An 18,584-nucleotide genomic window follows, 5' to 3' on the forward strand; every position below is an offset into this window, starting at 1 on the left:
GATGTCATGGCCAGAAGTGACATCATCAAGCAAATTAAAATAAATAATTATAAATAATTAAATTAAAATAAAATAATTAAATAAGGAGGAGCCAGTCCTGTTCCACCAAGTGAATCTACTCTGAAGTAAGTCCTATTGTGGTCAATGGGGCTTACTCTCAGGAAAGTGTGAGTAGGATTGCAGCCTGTGAGCCCAAGCCTATGCATGTCTACTCTGAAGTAAGTCCCATAGTGGTCAATGCAGCTTACTCTGTAGTCTGTCTGCATAACAACCCCCCAAAAAGAATCAGTGAGATTTCAGCCCTCCCAGTGCCCAGTTTAAAGTTCTTCTATTTTAGGCACATCAGAATATAGACCCTCCTGGCTTCACAAGTGCAAAATAGAAAACTTTCCCCTTACCATTCAAGCCTCTTTTTTGTTTTTTGTTTTTTTTTGGGGGGGGGGGGAGGCTGCCTTCTGGAGCAGCTCCATCTGATCAGGACCCTTCTGGTGTCCTCACATTCCCCTTTGCCTGGCCTGACCACCAGCCAAGGCACGTCTGCCTAGTCGCGAGTAAACACGACTGTGAGGCTGCTTTGCTTTCCATAGGGCTCCACAGACTGGGAGGGAGGCAGCTGGGAGGGAGGAACCTCCTTCTTCGGTGTTTTTGGGGGCTGCACTCATTGGATGAGGACCATTCTGACGTCCTTGGAGCCTCTCAGCCTGCCTCAACTAAGGCAAGTCCACCTACTCACAAGTAAATGCAGCCATGTGGCTTCGTTTCGGGCTCAGACTTGCAGCTGCGAGGGGGGAGCTTCTCGGGTGTTTTTGGGGGGCTGCATTCATTGGATCGGGACCATTCTGGTGTCGTTGGATTCCTCACAGCCTGCCCTTTCCAACGGACTATGGCAAGTACGCCTACGCGTGATACGGCTCGCTTTCACTTTCCATAGGGCTCCATGCACTTTTTCCTTTAGGTTTTCTGGCCATAACTTTTGAACGAAAGGAACTATTTCGATTCTGTTTTTTTGCACTCCATTCCGCTGGCCATTCTGCATCCAACTGTGTATAGCATGACACAGTAGCTCCTAACCTTGCGATGTTAGTGCATCCTCCCCCAGGGCACATCACCCTCCAGTGCGTCACCTGGTGCGGCCCACACACACACAACCCCGCACGCCCCTAGCAACGCCAGTGAGGAGATCCATTCCCGGAAACACCGCAGATACCAAAACCTGCAGATAAGTGAATCCATGGGTTGGTCTGCTATGACCTCTGGACGCGTCTGGGGGCTCAGGTTCTGCCCTCCACTGTGGGTTCAGAACTCATGAGTAAATCTGCGGGTTCCAAATCTGCAGATAAACGGGTCAAACCTGTACATCCTCATCTTGTATATAATACAGGCCACAGCCTTGGCTGAAAGGGTGTATTATAAACAGAGGGGTATAGTTCTTATCATACTATAGCAACTTCACAAGTCCTCAGAATGGCAGTGTGGATAAAATACATCTATCAAGCCAGAAAGTGGTGGAACTCAACTGAAGTAATTTCTGACAGAATAATTCTATCAGTGAATCCTGCTGAAATATATTCTAAAAAAAAAAAAAATCAAGCCGGTGAATGTCTAGAACCCAACAAGTAAGGGCTGGGCACTCCAGTATTGGAGGGGAAGGGAGGGGTACATTTTAAATAATGAAGACAAGACCTAAGATGTGGTCCTAGCAAATGCTAACAAAAACATGAACATATTGGAGTAATCCAGTTGAAGTAAACTAAGCATTTTGAAAATATATGTCTCCACAAAAAAACTCATTTACTATTTTTATTTCAAACATTTATATCCCTCCTTTCCAAAAGCTCAAGGTAGCTTACAAAACTTAATACATAAAACACACCATAGAATGATAAACGACAGTTAAATCTATATCATTTCAAAACTGCACAGTAGTAGCATAATTCTAAAAACCCGTAAGTGGTGACAAGTAAAAAAAAATACACAAATAACTAAAAACACGTGAAAACACAATAAAAACAGGTTACATAAAAGACAACCAGGAGTGTTCCACCCCCTTACCCACCCCACAAAGCTAAAGTAAATAAAAATGTTTTTATTGGAGAGGAACCGAGGGGTACCTTTTAAATAATGAAGACAAGATCTAAGATGTGGCCCTGTTAAGTGGGATCTTAGGTCAGCAAAAGCATGCATGCATTGGACACAGAAGCAGGTTCAATTCCTGGAATTTCCAGGTATGGCTGGGACAGACCACTATTTGAAAACATAAAGTAAGTTTACAATACTGTGTGTGTAGGCAGCACCGGGGGAAGCCTGTGCCATCTCACTAGTACTGCATGCAGACCCTTGACTGCCATCAAAGGTAAGAATGGTGCTGAGTGGCACAGGGGCTTGGGGAGGGTGGTGGAAGGAGTTTTGGAGGTGGGGAGGGGCATTTCTGGGTGGGGCGGCCCAGGAGGGGGCAGGACTGGCGGACACCTCCTCCACTGTATCCTAACTCCCCCCTGCCTGCCCAACCAGTGTTATGCTGGGCTGCTCCGACTCCTGCCAACCATATAGCTGGTGGAGATCGGAGTTGCCCCATAGGACTGGCTGGGTGTTACTCGGGGTAAGGGGGAAAATATCCCCTTACTCCAAAGAGACCTTGAGTCATCTCCTAACCTGCACTGGATACAGCACAGGCTACGTGACCTAATTGCGTTAATGCAGGTTAGTATTGGGCTGTTAGAGTAATTGCCAGTCAAACAAAAGGGACCACTGGTCCAACTCAGCAGTTAGAAACATATATACTGTCTTATATTATAGGTGATAATTACTGAATTTTCAACAATTTTAATGTAGCAGGTAGTTGGCCTTATTCAGTACCAGTCCTATTAATTCAGCTGTAAATTAATTATAGACTGTAGGTTATGTTAGCAGTGCAAGGGAAGAAAATTACTGATTTCTTCTAATAAGTAGACTTAGCAGAGAAGAATATAATATTGTGAGTATTAAACACTTTAATGTATAAGGGTTTGTTCCAGTGTGTCACTGCAAAAACAAACAGAAGAAGCTGCCTTATACAGAAACAAGCAGTTGGTCTGTCTAGTTCATTGTCTACTCTAAAGGTAGCAGCTCTGCAGGATCTGAGACCTCTCGTTTGACCTGCTTTCAGATCCTTTTAAACTAGAGATGCCAGGGATTGAATCTGAGACCTTTGGCATGCGAAGTATGTGCTCCTACCACTAAGCTCCGGCCCTAAGCCATTTTATACTTGTTGCAAAAGGCACAACAACAGATCATTGCATGGCAAAAACGTCTAGCACAGCATCCTGCCTATACATCTGGCAAACAAGTCAAGCTCTGACAAGGTGCCTTTAGAGTTCATATCTCTACACTTCCTCTCTCCCACACTGCTGCGCACACACTACCAAAGCAGCCTTCACACTGCTTTGGAAAGGACCAGAAAGGCAGTTCACCAAACAAGAATCTGAGCCAGGGCTCCCTTTCCCTCCTTATCTTTCACCTAGCCTGCAAGTTGAGCAAGGCTGAGAGGTGGTTCTGATCTCCAACGCCAATTGATTGCAAGAACCATGAAACCCACAGTGAAAGTAGCAGTCTTACCATATGATGATGTCTTCATAAGTAAAACCTAGTTTTTCTTCAGTATGACCAGCATTACAAAGAAGCTGCAAATTAAAAACAATATGTAGATATTAAGCTTTTCGGACAGTATAGCCTGTTACATGCCTAAGACTAATACTGAAAATCCGTTATGTCTACAATACAATTCAGGAGTGTCTACAATATTATTCAGGAGTTTCAAGTGCTAACTGGAACAAGAACACCTGCTCCACACCCATGTTTCTCAAACTTTCTGAACACAGTCTCTCTTTTAAACTTACACGACCTTCTAGGGGTTTCAACTTGATATAAATCACCTGCTTTACTAGTCAGCATGCAAAAATTCTTGCAGGCAATGAACTGTGCATTATGGCACTAATTCCAACAATGAAGAGGATCTCTGACCCCCTCCTAAAGCCATGCACAAATAAATATTTTAAGAACAAAGCCACAGTTCTTCTGAACCACATTTCTTCAGATCACACTGAGTTGATAAGACAATGACAGTGTAGTTAGCTCTAGATATCCAACCAATGAGAGTCTTCTGTGAGGAGACATTCAACCTGGCTGATGGAAAGAGGAAAGTGTTACCTGCTTCAGGATCTATTCCCTCCCCCACCATCTATTTGGGAATCAATGTCTTAAGAATTTAGCATAGGGAGGAGGGAGGGGCCAGCCAGCAGTGAGTAGACGTGCCTTTCTCGAGCTCTTGAAGGACACTGTTTTTTCCCCAAAAACTGCAGATCTGAGGAGACCCGGGGATTGTTTGTCAGAAGAGAAACTCCTCCATGTGATGGCATGATTCCTGAGGAGATAAAGCCCAGCCAGGGGGCTTTCCCAGGAGATTGTGCCATCTTGGCAGTAATGGTGAAGAATTCATGTTGAATCAAGCTGAAGGCCCCAGCAGGGAAAGATTTTGAAAGACTTAAGTAAGTGTTATTCCATTTGTGTATGTCTGGCGTGGATTGAGTAATTGACTGCCTGATTTGGACAGTCTAGTGGTCTTAAAGGACATCTAGTGGTCTTAAAGAACATTGCGAACAAAAGATATTTGCGTCCCACAGGAAAGAAGAATGAAGATGGAGGGTAATATCCAAAGTTTGCCAGCATCGGAGACGGGATTTGGAAAATTAGTACAAGACGAAGCAAAAGGGAAAGACTGGAAACAGACTATGCAAGACAACATGGAAAAACTGTTGGCAATGGTATAGAAACAAATAAATCAATCTGCACAGATTCAAGCCAGTGTGGATGTTTTAACTAAACAATTAGATGAACTTAGTGGGCACCTAATGGATGTGAAAATTATACCAGAAGAAAATAAACAAGAGATTGGGACAAAAGATAAGAAAAGACCAAGTTAAAATATCTTAAAATATTCTCAAGGGGATGTATGATGGTATCAAGCAGGCCCTAGGTCCAACACAGAAGAAAATTGCCCCTCTGAAGTCTGCTGCAGGCGAGGTCATCCAGGATCGGGCGCAGCAGATGGAACGCTGGGTGCAGCACTACTCTGAGCTATATTCCAGAGAAAACGTAGTCACCGAAGAAGCGCTGAACAACATTGAGTGCCTGCCTGTGCTGGAGGAGCTTGACAGTGAACCAACCCTAGAAGAACTTCATGTGGCCCTGGACTCCCTTGCCTTTGGCAAGGCACCTGGAAAAGACAGCATCCCTGCTGAAGTCCTAAAGTGCTGCAGAGAGCTGCATGAAATCCTCTTTCTCTGCTGGAGAGAAGGCAGAGTACCTCAAGACATGAGGGATGCAAACATCATCACTCTGTACAAGAACAAAGGTAACGGGTGACTGCGACAACTACCGCGGAATCTCTCTCCTTAGCATTGTAGGAAAGCTGTTTGCCTGAGTTGCACTAAAGAGGCTCCAGGTACTTGCAGAGAGCGTCTATTCAGAATCGCAGTGCGGATTCCAAGCCAACAGGTCCACCACTGATATGGTATTCTCCCTTAGACAACTACAGGAGAAATGCAGGGAACAACGACAGCCACTCTTTATAGCCTTCATAGATCTCACAAAGGCTTTCGACCTGGTCAGCAGTGACGGCCTCCAAGATTCTCCCCAATATCAGATGTTCACCCAGGCTCCTCAGCATCATCTGATCTTTCCACAAGGACATGAAGGGCACTGTTGTCTTCGATGGCTCCACATCAGATCCCTTTGACATCCAAAGCAGAGTGAAGCAGGGCTGTGTTCTTGCGCCAACCTTGTTTGGGATTTTCTTCGCTGTCCTGCTGAAGCATACCTTTGGAACTGCAACAGAAGGTATCTATCTCCGGACCAGATTAGACGGAAAGCTCTTCAACCTCTCCAGACTGAGAGCAAAGTCCAAAGTCCAGCTGCAATGTCTGCGTGACTTCCTCACTACCCACTCTGCCAAAGATCACCAGCAGCTCATGAATTGTTTTAGCAAGGCCTGCCAAGATTTTGGACTGACAATCAGCCTGAAGAAAACACAGGTCATGGTTCAGGATGTGGACTCACTTCCCTGCATTACAATCTCTGCGCATGAACTGGAGGTTGCCCATGACGTTGTGTACCTTGGCTCAACGATCTCCGACACTCTTTCTCTCGATACCGAGCTAAACAAACGCATCGGTAAAGCAGCTACCACGTTTTCCAGACTCACAAAGAGAGTCTGATCCAACAAGAAGCTGATGGAACATACCAAGATCCAGGTCTACAGAGCTTGCGTCTTGAGTACACTTCTGTACTGCAGTGAGTCATGGACTCTTCGCTCACAACAGGAGAGGAAACTGAACGCTTTCCACATGCACTGCCTCCGACTCATCCTCAGCATCACCTGGCAGGACAAAGTTCCAGACAACACAGTCTTGGAATGAGCTGGAATCCCTAGCATGTATGCACTGCTGAAACAAAGACACCTGTGTTGGATTGGTCATGTCGTGAGAATGGATGATGGCCGGATCCCAAAGGATCTCCACTATGGAGAACTCGGGCAGGGAAAGCGCCCTACAGGTAGACCACAGCTGTGATACATCTGCAACAGGGATCTGAAAGCCTTAGGAATGGACCTCAACAGGTAGGAAGCCCGGGCCTCTGGGCGGCCCGCTTGGAAGCAGGCTGTGCAGCATGTCCTTTCCCAGTTTGAAGAGACACTTGACCAACAGACTGAGGCAAAGAAGGAAGGCCCATAGCCAGGGAGACAGACCACGGACAGACTGCACTTGCTCCCAGTGTGGAAGGGATTGTCACTCCCGAATCAGCCTTTTCAGCCACACTAGACGCTGTTCCAGAACCACCATTCAGAGCGTGATACCATAGTCTTTCTAGACCAGGGGTGCTCAAACTTTCAACTTTAGGGATGCTAGACCTTTAAAATTGTGTAGGAGAGATAATTTCAGCAGGTGCAGCTTGTCATCTGTGGGATGACAAGTTGCACCTGCTGAAATTCTCTCTTCTATACACTTGTTAAAGGTCCAGCATCCCTAAAGTTGAAAGTTTGAGCACCCCTGTTCTAGACTGAAGGTTGCCAACTAACTAAATTGAGTAACTGTACAAGATTTTGTTTTTAAGTAATAAATCTGGAAGTGATATTGTCCTTATTCAACTTTAGATAACTTTTCTTAGAAGGTTGATTTAAGACAAGGCAAATGCTGATGCTAATGACTGAAAATCTGTTTTTAAAATACCTTCTACTGATAGGATGGCTTCTGATGTATTTGAAATTCTATAGCTACTATAAAAGGAGTAAACAATTGTCACAAGGTCATCAGACAGACACAGAATTAAAAATGATGTAAGGCTTAATTTATTTTCCTCTTTAGTCCCAAAGGATGGTAACCCCACACAGCCTGTGTTTCATGACAATGTTATCGCAGCTTTGTTCAATCTATTTCTGTGGCACTGCTAATTTAAGAATGCCTGTGGCCACTGCTGCCAGTTTATATATCTAGAAATACAGGTTGGCAAAGTTGGCAAACATTGTTTTAAGTGATTCAACAGAAAAAATACAAGCAGACGGTATAAGGGTTTTCAACTAAGTGACAGAACTTCTTCAATAGTACGAATATGCTTGTTAAATAAATCTTTCCAGTACTACATAAAAGAGTTAGGTTACATGCTACTAAACAAACATTAACTTACAAACATTTTCACTTTAAAAAATTTGTTTCAAGGTAGGATAACTACTAATACATATGATTACTTTGAAATAGGTACATTTGCTGCAATGTTTCTAGTTGATCAGTCAAAAACAACAGTATATAAGGTTACACGTATAAGATTATCTAATGTTGAAGCATTTTCTTGATCCTGCTATTGATTTGCTGAAAAATATTTTTCACAGAAGTCTATGGGACTTGATACTAACATGATGCCAATACTGTAGCAGTCTGGAACATGAGGTAAAGAGCCTGTTTAAGCATGCACAAGAGCCCGGATCCATTCAGCAGATGTTTCCAGAGGTTTGGCTTCTAGCAGCGGCTCCTTTCACTCCATCGGAAACTATTCCTTAAAGTCTCTTTTCTCCCAGGTTTAACGCATCCCACCACTGCTCACAGAATTTTTATTAATAACCACTTATTCCAGATGGATTGTCAAAACAAATGGCAATAACTGTGGCTTCTAGGCAAAAACTGAACTTGCTTTGACTGAGTTTTATGATAGATTTCCAGAGTCAGGAATAAAATTCCTCCACAAGTCTTGTCCCAAACCATAATAATTGTACCTAGACTGAGAAACTTAGGGATACTCTAAGTTCCTGGTATTCAGTCAACCTTGAGTGCTGCAAATGTGTAAACACTTTTCTTGCAAGCTGCCTCGGGCACAGTTTTGTGGAAAGGCAGCATACACATGCATTTGGTTGACAGAATACTATCTGGAGAATTTACTGCAATTTAGTGGCAATTACAAAGAAAATGCCAAAGATTTCCAGAATAGCAGACCTGTTTGAAATGCCAGATTATTACTTTAGGGTAGAGATAGTTGCTTTACAACCTTCATAATTAACACTGAACTCTTCCATGATTCCTTCCAGACATGGCTGGATCATGCTACAGGGCTGAGTCATAGCAATTCAGGTCACCGTGCCTTAAACACTGGCTTAAAATTAGAACGATCAGAGATTGACAACAACAGTGCAGTGAAAAGAAAAAATCATCATTCCTTTCTAATAGCACACTTGGTGGTCCCAGCCAACCAGACGGGCAAAACAAGGCCACCCACAGACAAGATAGCAGGTTTCTTGAAGGACTCCCCAGGTAGACACAAAAATATTACTTTTTTTAAACAGAAAGGAAACAAAAAACACCACAAAAAAGTAAACCCCTCCCCTTGGGGAAAAAAATTGTTTAAAGCCCTGGCAGAAGCAAAAATCCTGAAGAACCATCCTGCCCTGAGGGAGGGAAGAGAGTCAAGAGCTGCCTGCCATCTAGTTCACAGAGGCTCAGACTGAGGTGTTCTCCCTCCCACAACTTCCATCACAGCACTGCTGAAGACTCATGTGGTCCTTGAGGAAAGGAAAGAGAGAAGGCAAAGGAGCCTGTCTGAAGATAGCAGCCTGAAAGGAGCAGGCAGGAGCATACACCGAGGTTGCTAACAGCCAGCAACGAGAAGGCAGCAACTGCAACCAGTGTTTTTGAATCCCAGTGTTCCAAGTGTACATTGCCTCTGGCATTTTAAGTGGAGAGACAATGCAGAAATACAATAAATAAGAAACAGATCAGTAAAGGAAAAACACAGTCTTGTTAAGGGGGATTTAAAAGACCCATTCAAAATCAAAGTGTCAAAGAAAAGGATCCTCTGCAATGTTTTACTTCTGGCTAGTTTAACAGAAAGTGTGAAATCATCAGGAACTGTGTTTCACAATACTTGGCTTGCACAGAACATTGGTCCCAAATATAATGCAATGATACATGTAATCAGGTTTGGAGTTTTAAGTTTGATCAGTGACATTCCTACACTGCGAAGAATCCATGGCATCATACCAACCTGAACACCAGGTCTCAGAACATTCCCAAATGTTATTTTATTATTTGACTGTGGCTTATCAGCCCGAACATTTTTCATTTCGATGTAATGAATACTGGCCATGAAAGCCTTATATTCCCAAAAGTGCTATTGCTCCTGTGGTAGAATAAGAAGCATAAGGAGAATATTCAAAATGTCATGGCACTTTGGAGAAAAGGACACAACCTGGCTGCTTTTTCAGAAGGCCTTTGTAAGACAAGCCAGTTAAACACACCAAACATTTTCTAGGCAGAGACTAAGGGCCCAATCCTATCCAACTTTCCAGCTCTGGTGTAGTCTTAGTTCAGTCTGGTAGTAAGGGAACACATGTTCCCATACCTTAAGAAGGCCCCAGTGACTACCCCTCCACCACAGGATGCAGCGCAAACCTCACTGGCACACCTGCACCAGCACTGGAAAATAGGATAGGATTGGGCCCTTAGCCACTTTAATTGTCAGAAAAATGCTTACACAAATAAAGGACACTAAATTGGCATGAGAAGAAAGAACAAGAAGCAATCTACAAATGAAGAGTCCGTTTCCTAGGCAAATTTATACACAGTGGGCCCTCAGCAGCCACAGAGGATCAGTTCCAGGACACCCCCCCATACCAAATTCTACAGGGGAGGGGCATGCTAGCAAACCAGAAGTGTCTTTCAGAAGCATCAGAGAGGGCTTCTGAGGCATGGGGAGGCTGCACACAATCTTGGTCTCTAAAAGCAGAGAATTTGGCAGGTTCTCATTGCAACCTATATTCAACAAAATTGTATTCAAGCATAATTATCATCTTATGTTTAGTCCTTAGGTTGATATTATCAACAAAATCCAATAAGGCAACCTCAACTCTCCTTCACACAATATATTTCAGACTGAAGGAATTCTGTCACATTTGCATATTCAACTTTGACCATAAAGCTTGGAATACACAGCTTTTTCTAATTTAATAGTTCATGAAACAGTCTTCTACAAACAACAGTCCGAAAGGAAGTCACTCGCTCATTCCAACAATCCACTATGATTACTTAAAACTAAGGGGGCAAGCTCTAAATTGAACATGCTATATTTCTTGCCATATTTTAAGTGCCAAGGACATAGATAGCACAGGCAGCTCATATACTGCAACTACACTCTTACTGCTTTCTACCCAAGGTAACATTTCTTGAACTACCTTTTTCTGATATGTCCATCTCTCTCTACGTCTCATGCTATTTCTCCTTTCATTAAAACCCCTTTATCTCATCTATATCTAAAATGATAATTTATGAATAATATAATCACTCAGACTTTTCAACTTTTTCCCCAAAAACTACACTCTGACTTTTCTGTCAACAACTGTTATGCTTTATTCTAATTTCATAAAAACCCTTGCTCAAACTCCTATATTAGGAAACTTGTAAATGCCCAACTAATTAACAGCCAGCTAGCAAAGTATTCATGAAAAGGAACATTAGTCTTAGATTTCTTGTTCATCATTTAAAACTATACTACTCATTCACAGTAGCATGAATTTTGTTTTCACTCCTCCAACTCACTGTTGGCATGCTATAAAGGAAATAAGTGCTTTAACAGTTATCAACATTCTTACCTTAGTAAAATTATTCAAGTGGCCTAGTTTTCTCATATTTGAAACCCCTTGCAATTTGGCCACATTTTGGAGAATTTCTCTCAAGTTATCAGAGGGGTCTGCAAAAGAAAAAGAGAAGAGATATTAGGAAGGATTTAGGAACACAGTATTCACATTAGGTCTTTCAAGTGAGTAAATTAACTGTCTAACAATCCTGTTTTTCTTGAAATTATATGGTTTGGATCCAAGGATGTACTTGGGCACACACAGTGAAACCTTTCCTTTTTCAGTGTCAGATGCCCAAGTCATATCACAAACTACTTTTCAGGCTTCAAGTAAAGTTTGAAAAGCAATTTGTGATCCAGTATTGGAATCTGTTACTCAAAAGAAAAAATTTCACTGCATGTCCCCAAGTCCCCCATACTATATCACAAACTGCTTTTCAAACTTTCCTAGAAGACTGAAAAGCAGTTTGTGATATGATGTGGGGATCTGTCACTCAAAAGGAAAGATTTCACTGGGTGTGCCCAAGTACATCTCTGGAGCCAAATCAAGGTCTGGATCAAATCCTTTGTCCTGTAATTATTTAGTTCAAAAACTCTGGATATGGTGACATGCTTGTCATGTGAATGAAGCATCTGCCAGTGCACTTTGTTTCTGATGCAACTCTTCCCAAGTGTGCCCTCTTTCACAGATCAGAAAATTATACATTCAACCTTATTCATAAGCAGGTTCATGATCCACATCTAGAAATTCCTCCATATACAAGGGCAGGAGGTCTGGTCTAGAGGGCAGAGCCTCCATTAGCCTGAAGATAAAATCAGAAGGTCGCCAGTTCAAGGACACCAGCAGCTCCCTGAACGGCTGAGAATGGCGAGACCTTGAAGCAGCTGACAAAGCCGAGCTAAGTGATTCCACCTGCTCTTGGTGTGAGCAAGAAGCGTCTTGGCTGCACTCCATGTGAGAGATGGAGCTGCTAGTCAGCCTGTGTGGGAGAACTGGAGAATAGAAGTGAGACCAAACCAGGAAGATCCATTCTGAAATGTTGTCAGTTCATGAAAAAGAAAACCTCTATGATTGTAAAAAGCCCCTTGAGGGATTTAGAAACACCTGCCTATGTAAACTGCCTTGAATAAAGTCAGAGGAGTAATCCGATGACCAGAAAGGCGGTATATAAATACCTAGTTGTTAGTTAGTTAGTTAGTTAGTTAGTTAGTTAGTTAGTTATAATTATAATAATAATAATAATTATTATTATTATTAAAGTTCAGAGATAAATCCTTGCTGTTGCAGCCTGGGGACAAGTCAGTTAGGCATTTACTAGAATGTAGCAGTAAGACAATTACAAACTACTAAACATGTTCAGCAGGTTTTTATATTGAAACTAAAAACAAATGAATTGCCAGTTTAGTCTATGAGCTTTATAGGAAGCAACCTAACTAAGGAACTGAACTGAATAACTTCTTGTATCCTCAAATGAAGCGTAGACCCACCCACCAGAAACATGGTGTGAGAAAGTGGATGCTGAGAGAGAGGGCAAACAAGCCTCTCTCAGCATCCACTTTTGTGAATATATGTATGTTGTCAGTTTGGATAAGTGGGTTCACCCTCTTGGCTTATTCTCTTATGTTGTTAGTTACAAGGTTGTGTTATATGATACAGAAAGAGAAAATTTTAAAATTCTAACCAACTAGAACACTGCATAATAACACCACCATCATATAGCGGATGGCATCCTGATTAGCACTTCTAACTGCTGGGAGTTCCCTCTGCATATAGAAGCTTCCACCATGAACAGAGGTAGCGTTCCACCCATGGATGGTATTCTCATACTTGTGAAAGGACACCTTTTGTAAGCCAAACACAGCTCATAGAGGAAACTTTCCCTTGCAGAGGGAACTCCCAACAAAGGAATTGCTAGTTGAAATGGCATGCTTTCTATATACAACACCCCCACAACCAACTGCTATGAGGCAGCATGTGCATTCAGTGGCAGTCCCAAGTATCCAGCAGTCAGCAACACTCAATAATTACTGAACATCATAATTCATCATACTGTGGCTGAAATTCCTGAAAACATACTAGAATTTGGGGAGAATAACAGACTTAAGGAAGGAATAGTTACCATATCCTGTCTGAGAAGTTCAGGATTACGGGGAGGGGGGAACCACTAGAGAGAACATTTTGCCCAGTGTTCAAGAGCAAGTAGCACAACCCACAAGCAACAGAGATGAAAGAGAATGGTGTTGGTCTAGAAGTACCGCTAACAGTCTGGTGTAACCCTTAATTTCAAGGATAAATAATAGATGGGGAAAGCTGCTTCCCTATAATTTAACATAACTGAAAATATAATTTGGCTGGTTTCTATTCTTTTGTTTTATGTTTTCAGCATAAGATCGGTTAGAGTTAGCAAGCGCTCAAAGCTCTGGGGCTATGATCTTGTCTGATCTCAGAAGCTCAGGCCTGGTTAGGCTTGGATTGGAGACCGCCTGGGAATACCGGGCGCAGTAGGCTTTTACCATAGTCTTTCAAGACTGAAGGTTGCCAACCACTTGGTGTTACAGCTCAAGGACCAAATGCCAGTACCTCAGAGCCCTCCAGAATGTTTCATTTCATTGTTTTCATGAACAGAAAACAAGAAACTTCCGCAACAAGGCTCCACCTGAAGGAAAACATTTTAATTTTGGTCAGATAAGCACGACAAGCAAAAAGTCATCATGCCTTTCTTCTCTGGAAAAGCAACAATGCTACCTTTACACAGACCTTAAAAAACCAACAAGAAGAGCTTTCAGAGTATATTTGGCATATTATGGTGAGATTGGCATGCCTCAGTAATGAAGTTGCCCCTCAAAAAACATATAAACAAAAGCAAAAGCATCTTAAACAAAAAAATCAAAGTACAGCAAATTCATATTCCACCACGATCACATTTTGTAGAAAAATTTCTTTCCTGCATGTTGAACCAAACAGAATCATAGAGTTGGAAGGGACCAGTAAGATCATCAAGTCCAACTCCTGCCAATGCAGGCTGTCACCAACTACTGCATTCCAACAGATGACTATCCAACCTCTGCTTAAAGACCTTCAACCTTCAACATAGACTGTTCCACTGCTAAATACTGTCTGGATAGTGTCTGGATGGTCTTCTGAACATTTAGGATGCAATCCTAACTTCACTTTCCAGGGAGTAAGTCCCACTGAACACAATAGGACTTACTTCTGAGTAGACCTGGTTAGGATTGTGCCCAAAATCAATATCTCCCTTGCTGTACTGTCAACCCTTTTGCCCTGGTCCTATCCTCCAGACCAGCCATTTTCATCCACTGTGCCATGGCACACTGATGTACCGCGAATGGTCTGTAGGTGTGCCACAGGTCATTTATTAGTAGGGCCACTGGGGGATGTGAGTCCCCCACCAACAGCAAGGTGTGCCTTGTCAATTGTCAAAAAACGGATGGTGTGCCTTGACAATTTTAGTACATTGACAAGGTACACTGCTCCACATCATACAGAAGCAAATCTACTCCTCCTTCCACGAGACAGATCCTCAGAAATTTACAGATAATCATGCCCCTCCTTAAATATCTCTTCTCCAAACTAAGCATGTTCTTTAACATATCCTCATAGGCCATGGTCTCCAATCTTCTCATTATCCTAACTGCCTTTCTCTGGATTCACCCCAGTTTGTCAATATCCTTCTGGGGCACAATATGCCAGATGATATCTGACCAAAGCAGAATACAGTGGTACCACTATTTCACAAACTGTATACTATACTTCTGTTTAAACAGCCCAGAATCACATTTGCCTTCTTTGCTGCTGTTTACTTAGGCTCATGTTTACATTGGTCTTCTACTAAAATGCACAAGTCATTTTCACACATACGGGGCGCCCTGTATCCATGGATTCTGTATCTGCTGTTTCAGTTAACCACAGATTGGGTGCACGAGGGCCCCCTGTTGCCTCTGGAGAGTCTTCTGAGCCCAGTAGATGCTGCATTCATCTGTCCACACCTCTGCCAGGCTCGGAATGACTGTAAGCATTGAAAAAAAACACCACTTCTGGTTTTCATGAAAAACCAGAAGCAGCCTTTTCCCCCCCAATGCCTACACTCATTGAAACGTCACTACTGTGGACGTGCACGGCCTCTGCTTGGCTCAGAAGACCTTCCAGAGGCAAGAGGAGCAGTGCTCACCTCTGGAAGGTGAGGTGGCATCCTCCATATCTGTGTTTTCACATATTCACAGTGAATTCCATAACGGAAGCCGTGCAGATACAAGGGCATCCTTGTGCTATGGCTCACACAAATATTTATGTATTTAAAAGATTTTTATCCCACCTTTCCTCTGCTGGAGCAGATGCCCAAGGCAGCTTACAATTTATAGATACAATATACAATTTATAAAAACAATGAATAAAATCAGAAATAAATAAAATCAATTGGAAGAGGCAAAAACTACTTACACTCAAGGATTTGCTATAGAGGCACAGAAGGCAGACAACCCATTAAATAAACACCAGACAAAACAAAAAGGTTTTGAGCTTTGCCAAAATGCCATGAAGGAGGATGTTGATCTTAATTCCCTCAGTAGGGAGTTCCATAATTGTGGTGCCACTACTGAGAAGGCTCACCTCGTGCCGCCATTCCCCTAACTTGGGAGAAAGGCAGTACTCGCAGGAAAGCCCCATCAGATGACTTAAGAATATGGTCCCTCAGACAACCTTTAAAGTCCTTCACGGTTTGGGGCCAGGTTAATACCAGCACCTTGAATTGGGCCCAGAAGCGAATGGGCAGCCAGTGCAGTCGTCAAAGCAGCGGTCCAACAGAATCAAACCGCCTAGCTCCAGCAGTGGCACTGGCTGCCGCATTCTGCACTAATTACAGCTTCTGAACCATCTTCAAGGGCAGCCCCATGTAGAGTACATTATAGTAATCCAATCTAGAAGTCACTAGGGCATGGACCACCACGGTCAGGTCTGATCAACTCCAGAACAGCCGCAGCTGGAACCCCAGCTGAAGCTGGGCAAACACATCCTTGGCCACCACTGTCACCTGGCTCTCCAGGGAAAGCTGCAACTCCAGGAGTACCCCCAAACTGCACACCTGTTCCTGCAGAAGTGCAACCCCATTCAGAGCAGGCAGATGACTCAGTACCTGCATCAAGGATTTCCTGACCAGAAGGACCTCTGTCTTTTCGGAATTCAATCTCAACCTATTGGCCCTCATCCAGATCCCAACCACCTCCAGACATTGCTCCAGGACTTCCACAGCCTCCTGGAACGAGATGGTAAGGAGAGATAGAGTGGGGTGTCATCAGCATATTGATGACACCACACTCCAAATCCCTGGATAATCTTCCCCAGCTGTCTCATATAGATGTTGAAAAGCATGGGGGACAGAACAGAACCATGTGACACCCCACATTGTAAAGGCAGGGTGGCGAACAGGAACCCCCAGCATCACCCCACATTGTAAAGACCAGAGTGGTGAACAGGAGCCCCCAGCATTACCATCTGGGACCTGTCAGCAAGGAGTGGAACCACTGCAAAGCAGTGCCCCCAATCCCCAGCTTGGCCAGCTGACCCAGGGAATACTATGGCTGATGGTATAGAAAGCTGCTGAGAGGTTCAGCAGAACCAACAGCGATGCACTCCCCCTGTTTAGTCCTCTGCGAAGATAATCCAACAGGGCGACCAAGGCAGTCTTTGTTCCAAAATCCAGCCTGAAGCCAGATTGGAAGGGGTCAGGATAATCTATCTAGGACCACCTGGAGCTGAGATGCCACCACCCACTACCTTATCCAAGAAAGGAAGATTAGATATTGATCAGTAGTTTAGTTGGGTGGAATATGCCCAGTGCTTCTGGTTTTTCCTACTGAAATGCAGAACATTCAAAAAGGACATAGTGGAAATGGAAAAGGTGCAAAAGAGAGTGACTAAAATGATTACTGGGTTGAGGCACCTTCCTTATGAGGAAAGGCTACGGCGTTTGGGCCTCTTCAGCCTAGAAAAGAGACGCTTGAGGGGGGACATGATTGAGACATACAAAATTATGCAGGGAATGGACAGAGTGGATAGGGAGATGCTCTTTACACTCTTGCACAACACCAGAACCAGGGGGCATCCATTAAAATTGAGTGTTGGGAGAGTTAGGACAGATAAAAGAAAATATTTCTTTCCTCAGCATGTAGTTGGTCTGTGGAACTCCTTGCCACAGCGTGTGGTGATGGCATCTGGCCTAGATACCTTTAAAAGGAGATTGGACAAGTTTCTGGGGGAAAAATCCATGATGGGTTACAAGCCATAATGGGTATTTGCAACCTCCTGATTTTAGAAATGGGCTACGTCAGAATGCCAGATGCAAGGGACGGCACCAGGATACAGGTCTCTTGTTATCTTGTGTGCTCCCTGAGGCATTCAGTGGGCCACTGTGATACACAAAGCTGGACTAGATGGGCCTGTGGCCTGATCCAGCGCAGCTGTTCTTATGTTCTTAACTTTACATTTGTTCCTGTAGACCAAACGTGTCCAAACTTTTTGGCAGGAAGGCCACATCATCTCCCTGACACTGTGTCGGGGGCCAGAAAAAAAATAATTTACATCTCAAATTTGAATACATGTACATAAATTTACACAAATTAATATATTGGAACTTATATGAATGAATGAAGTCTTGCAATAGCTCAAGGCCTATAAAGGACCTTGCACAAAGCAAGACCGGCCTTTCCTTCGCTGCCAGTACTGCATCACAGATGTCATCATGAAATTAATTCAACTTTATGATGTGTGGTGGTGCAGGTTTTTCTGTTATTTAACCTCAAGCAAAGCTGGCTTTCCCTTGCTTTGTTATTTTGGTGGGGAGACCCTCTGCAAACAGTGTGTTGTAAACACGCCACTGCAGCATGCGTGCTCTGTGATGCACACCTTCACAGGCTCAGCTCTTGTTCTCTTCTGCTTCATGAACATTTGAGCACAGTTGTGCTGGTAGTGGCATATACGTATATAAGCAAGCACCTCAGTCAGTCCAGTGAGCAAGTTTCAATGAGCAAGTTCTTCCAGGTCTTCTCTACATATAGCAGCTTTGCAATTGTTTTAGGTTAAGTTTAAAATTAATTTTTCTATTCGTGTATTATCAGATATGGATCAATGACTGACAACCAGCTTTTTAATCCCATTATTGGGCCATTTATAGTTACAACATATAAATATGAAATAACAGCAACTATATTAATGACAAATATTTTGCTAATATAAAGGGTATGGTTTATGGAAATGGGCTGCCAAAGGGTATACAAGTGAAAAAGTTAAGAATCATTGTTGCAGAAGTTCATTTTGTTCTCATTTGCCCAGTTTTCCATCCTGTCAACTTGGATCCTAGTCCTGTCCTCAAGGGTATTAGCTACCCCTCTCATTTGTGTCACCTGCAAATTTGATTAGTAAT

General features: G+C 43.1%; 1 protein-coding gene across 1 annotated transcript in view; it reads right to left on the bottom strand.

Moving 5' to 3' along the window:
• RICTOR (RPTOR independent companion of MTOR complex 2) overlaps window positions 1-18,584 on the bottom strand; it is an 89,817-nt gene that overhangs the window by 61,746 nt on the left and 9,487 nt on the right. Inside the window, exons 3-4 of the mRNA XM_066614356.1 lie at window positions 11,165-11,262; window positions 3,595-3,659 (exon numbers count right to left, since the gene is read on the bottom strand). Of these exons, the coding sequence (XP_066470453.1) occupies window positions 3,595-3,659; window positions 11,165-11,262 (163 nt within the window). The remainder of the gene's footprint in view (window positions 1-3,594; window positions 3,660-11,164; window positions 11,263-18,584) is intronic.

Source organism: Tiliqua scincoides, chromosome 2 (assembly GCF_035046505.1).
Source record: "Tiliqua scincoides isolate rTilSci1 chromosome 2, rTilSci1.hap2, whole genome shotgun sequence".
In the NCBI taxonomy this organism is placed as follows: Eukaryota; Metazoa; Chordata; class Lepidosauria; order Squamata; family Scincidae; genus Tiliqua; species Tiliqua scincoides.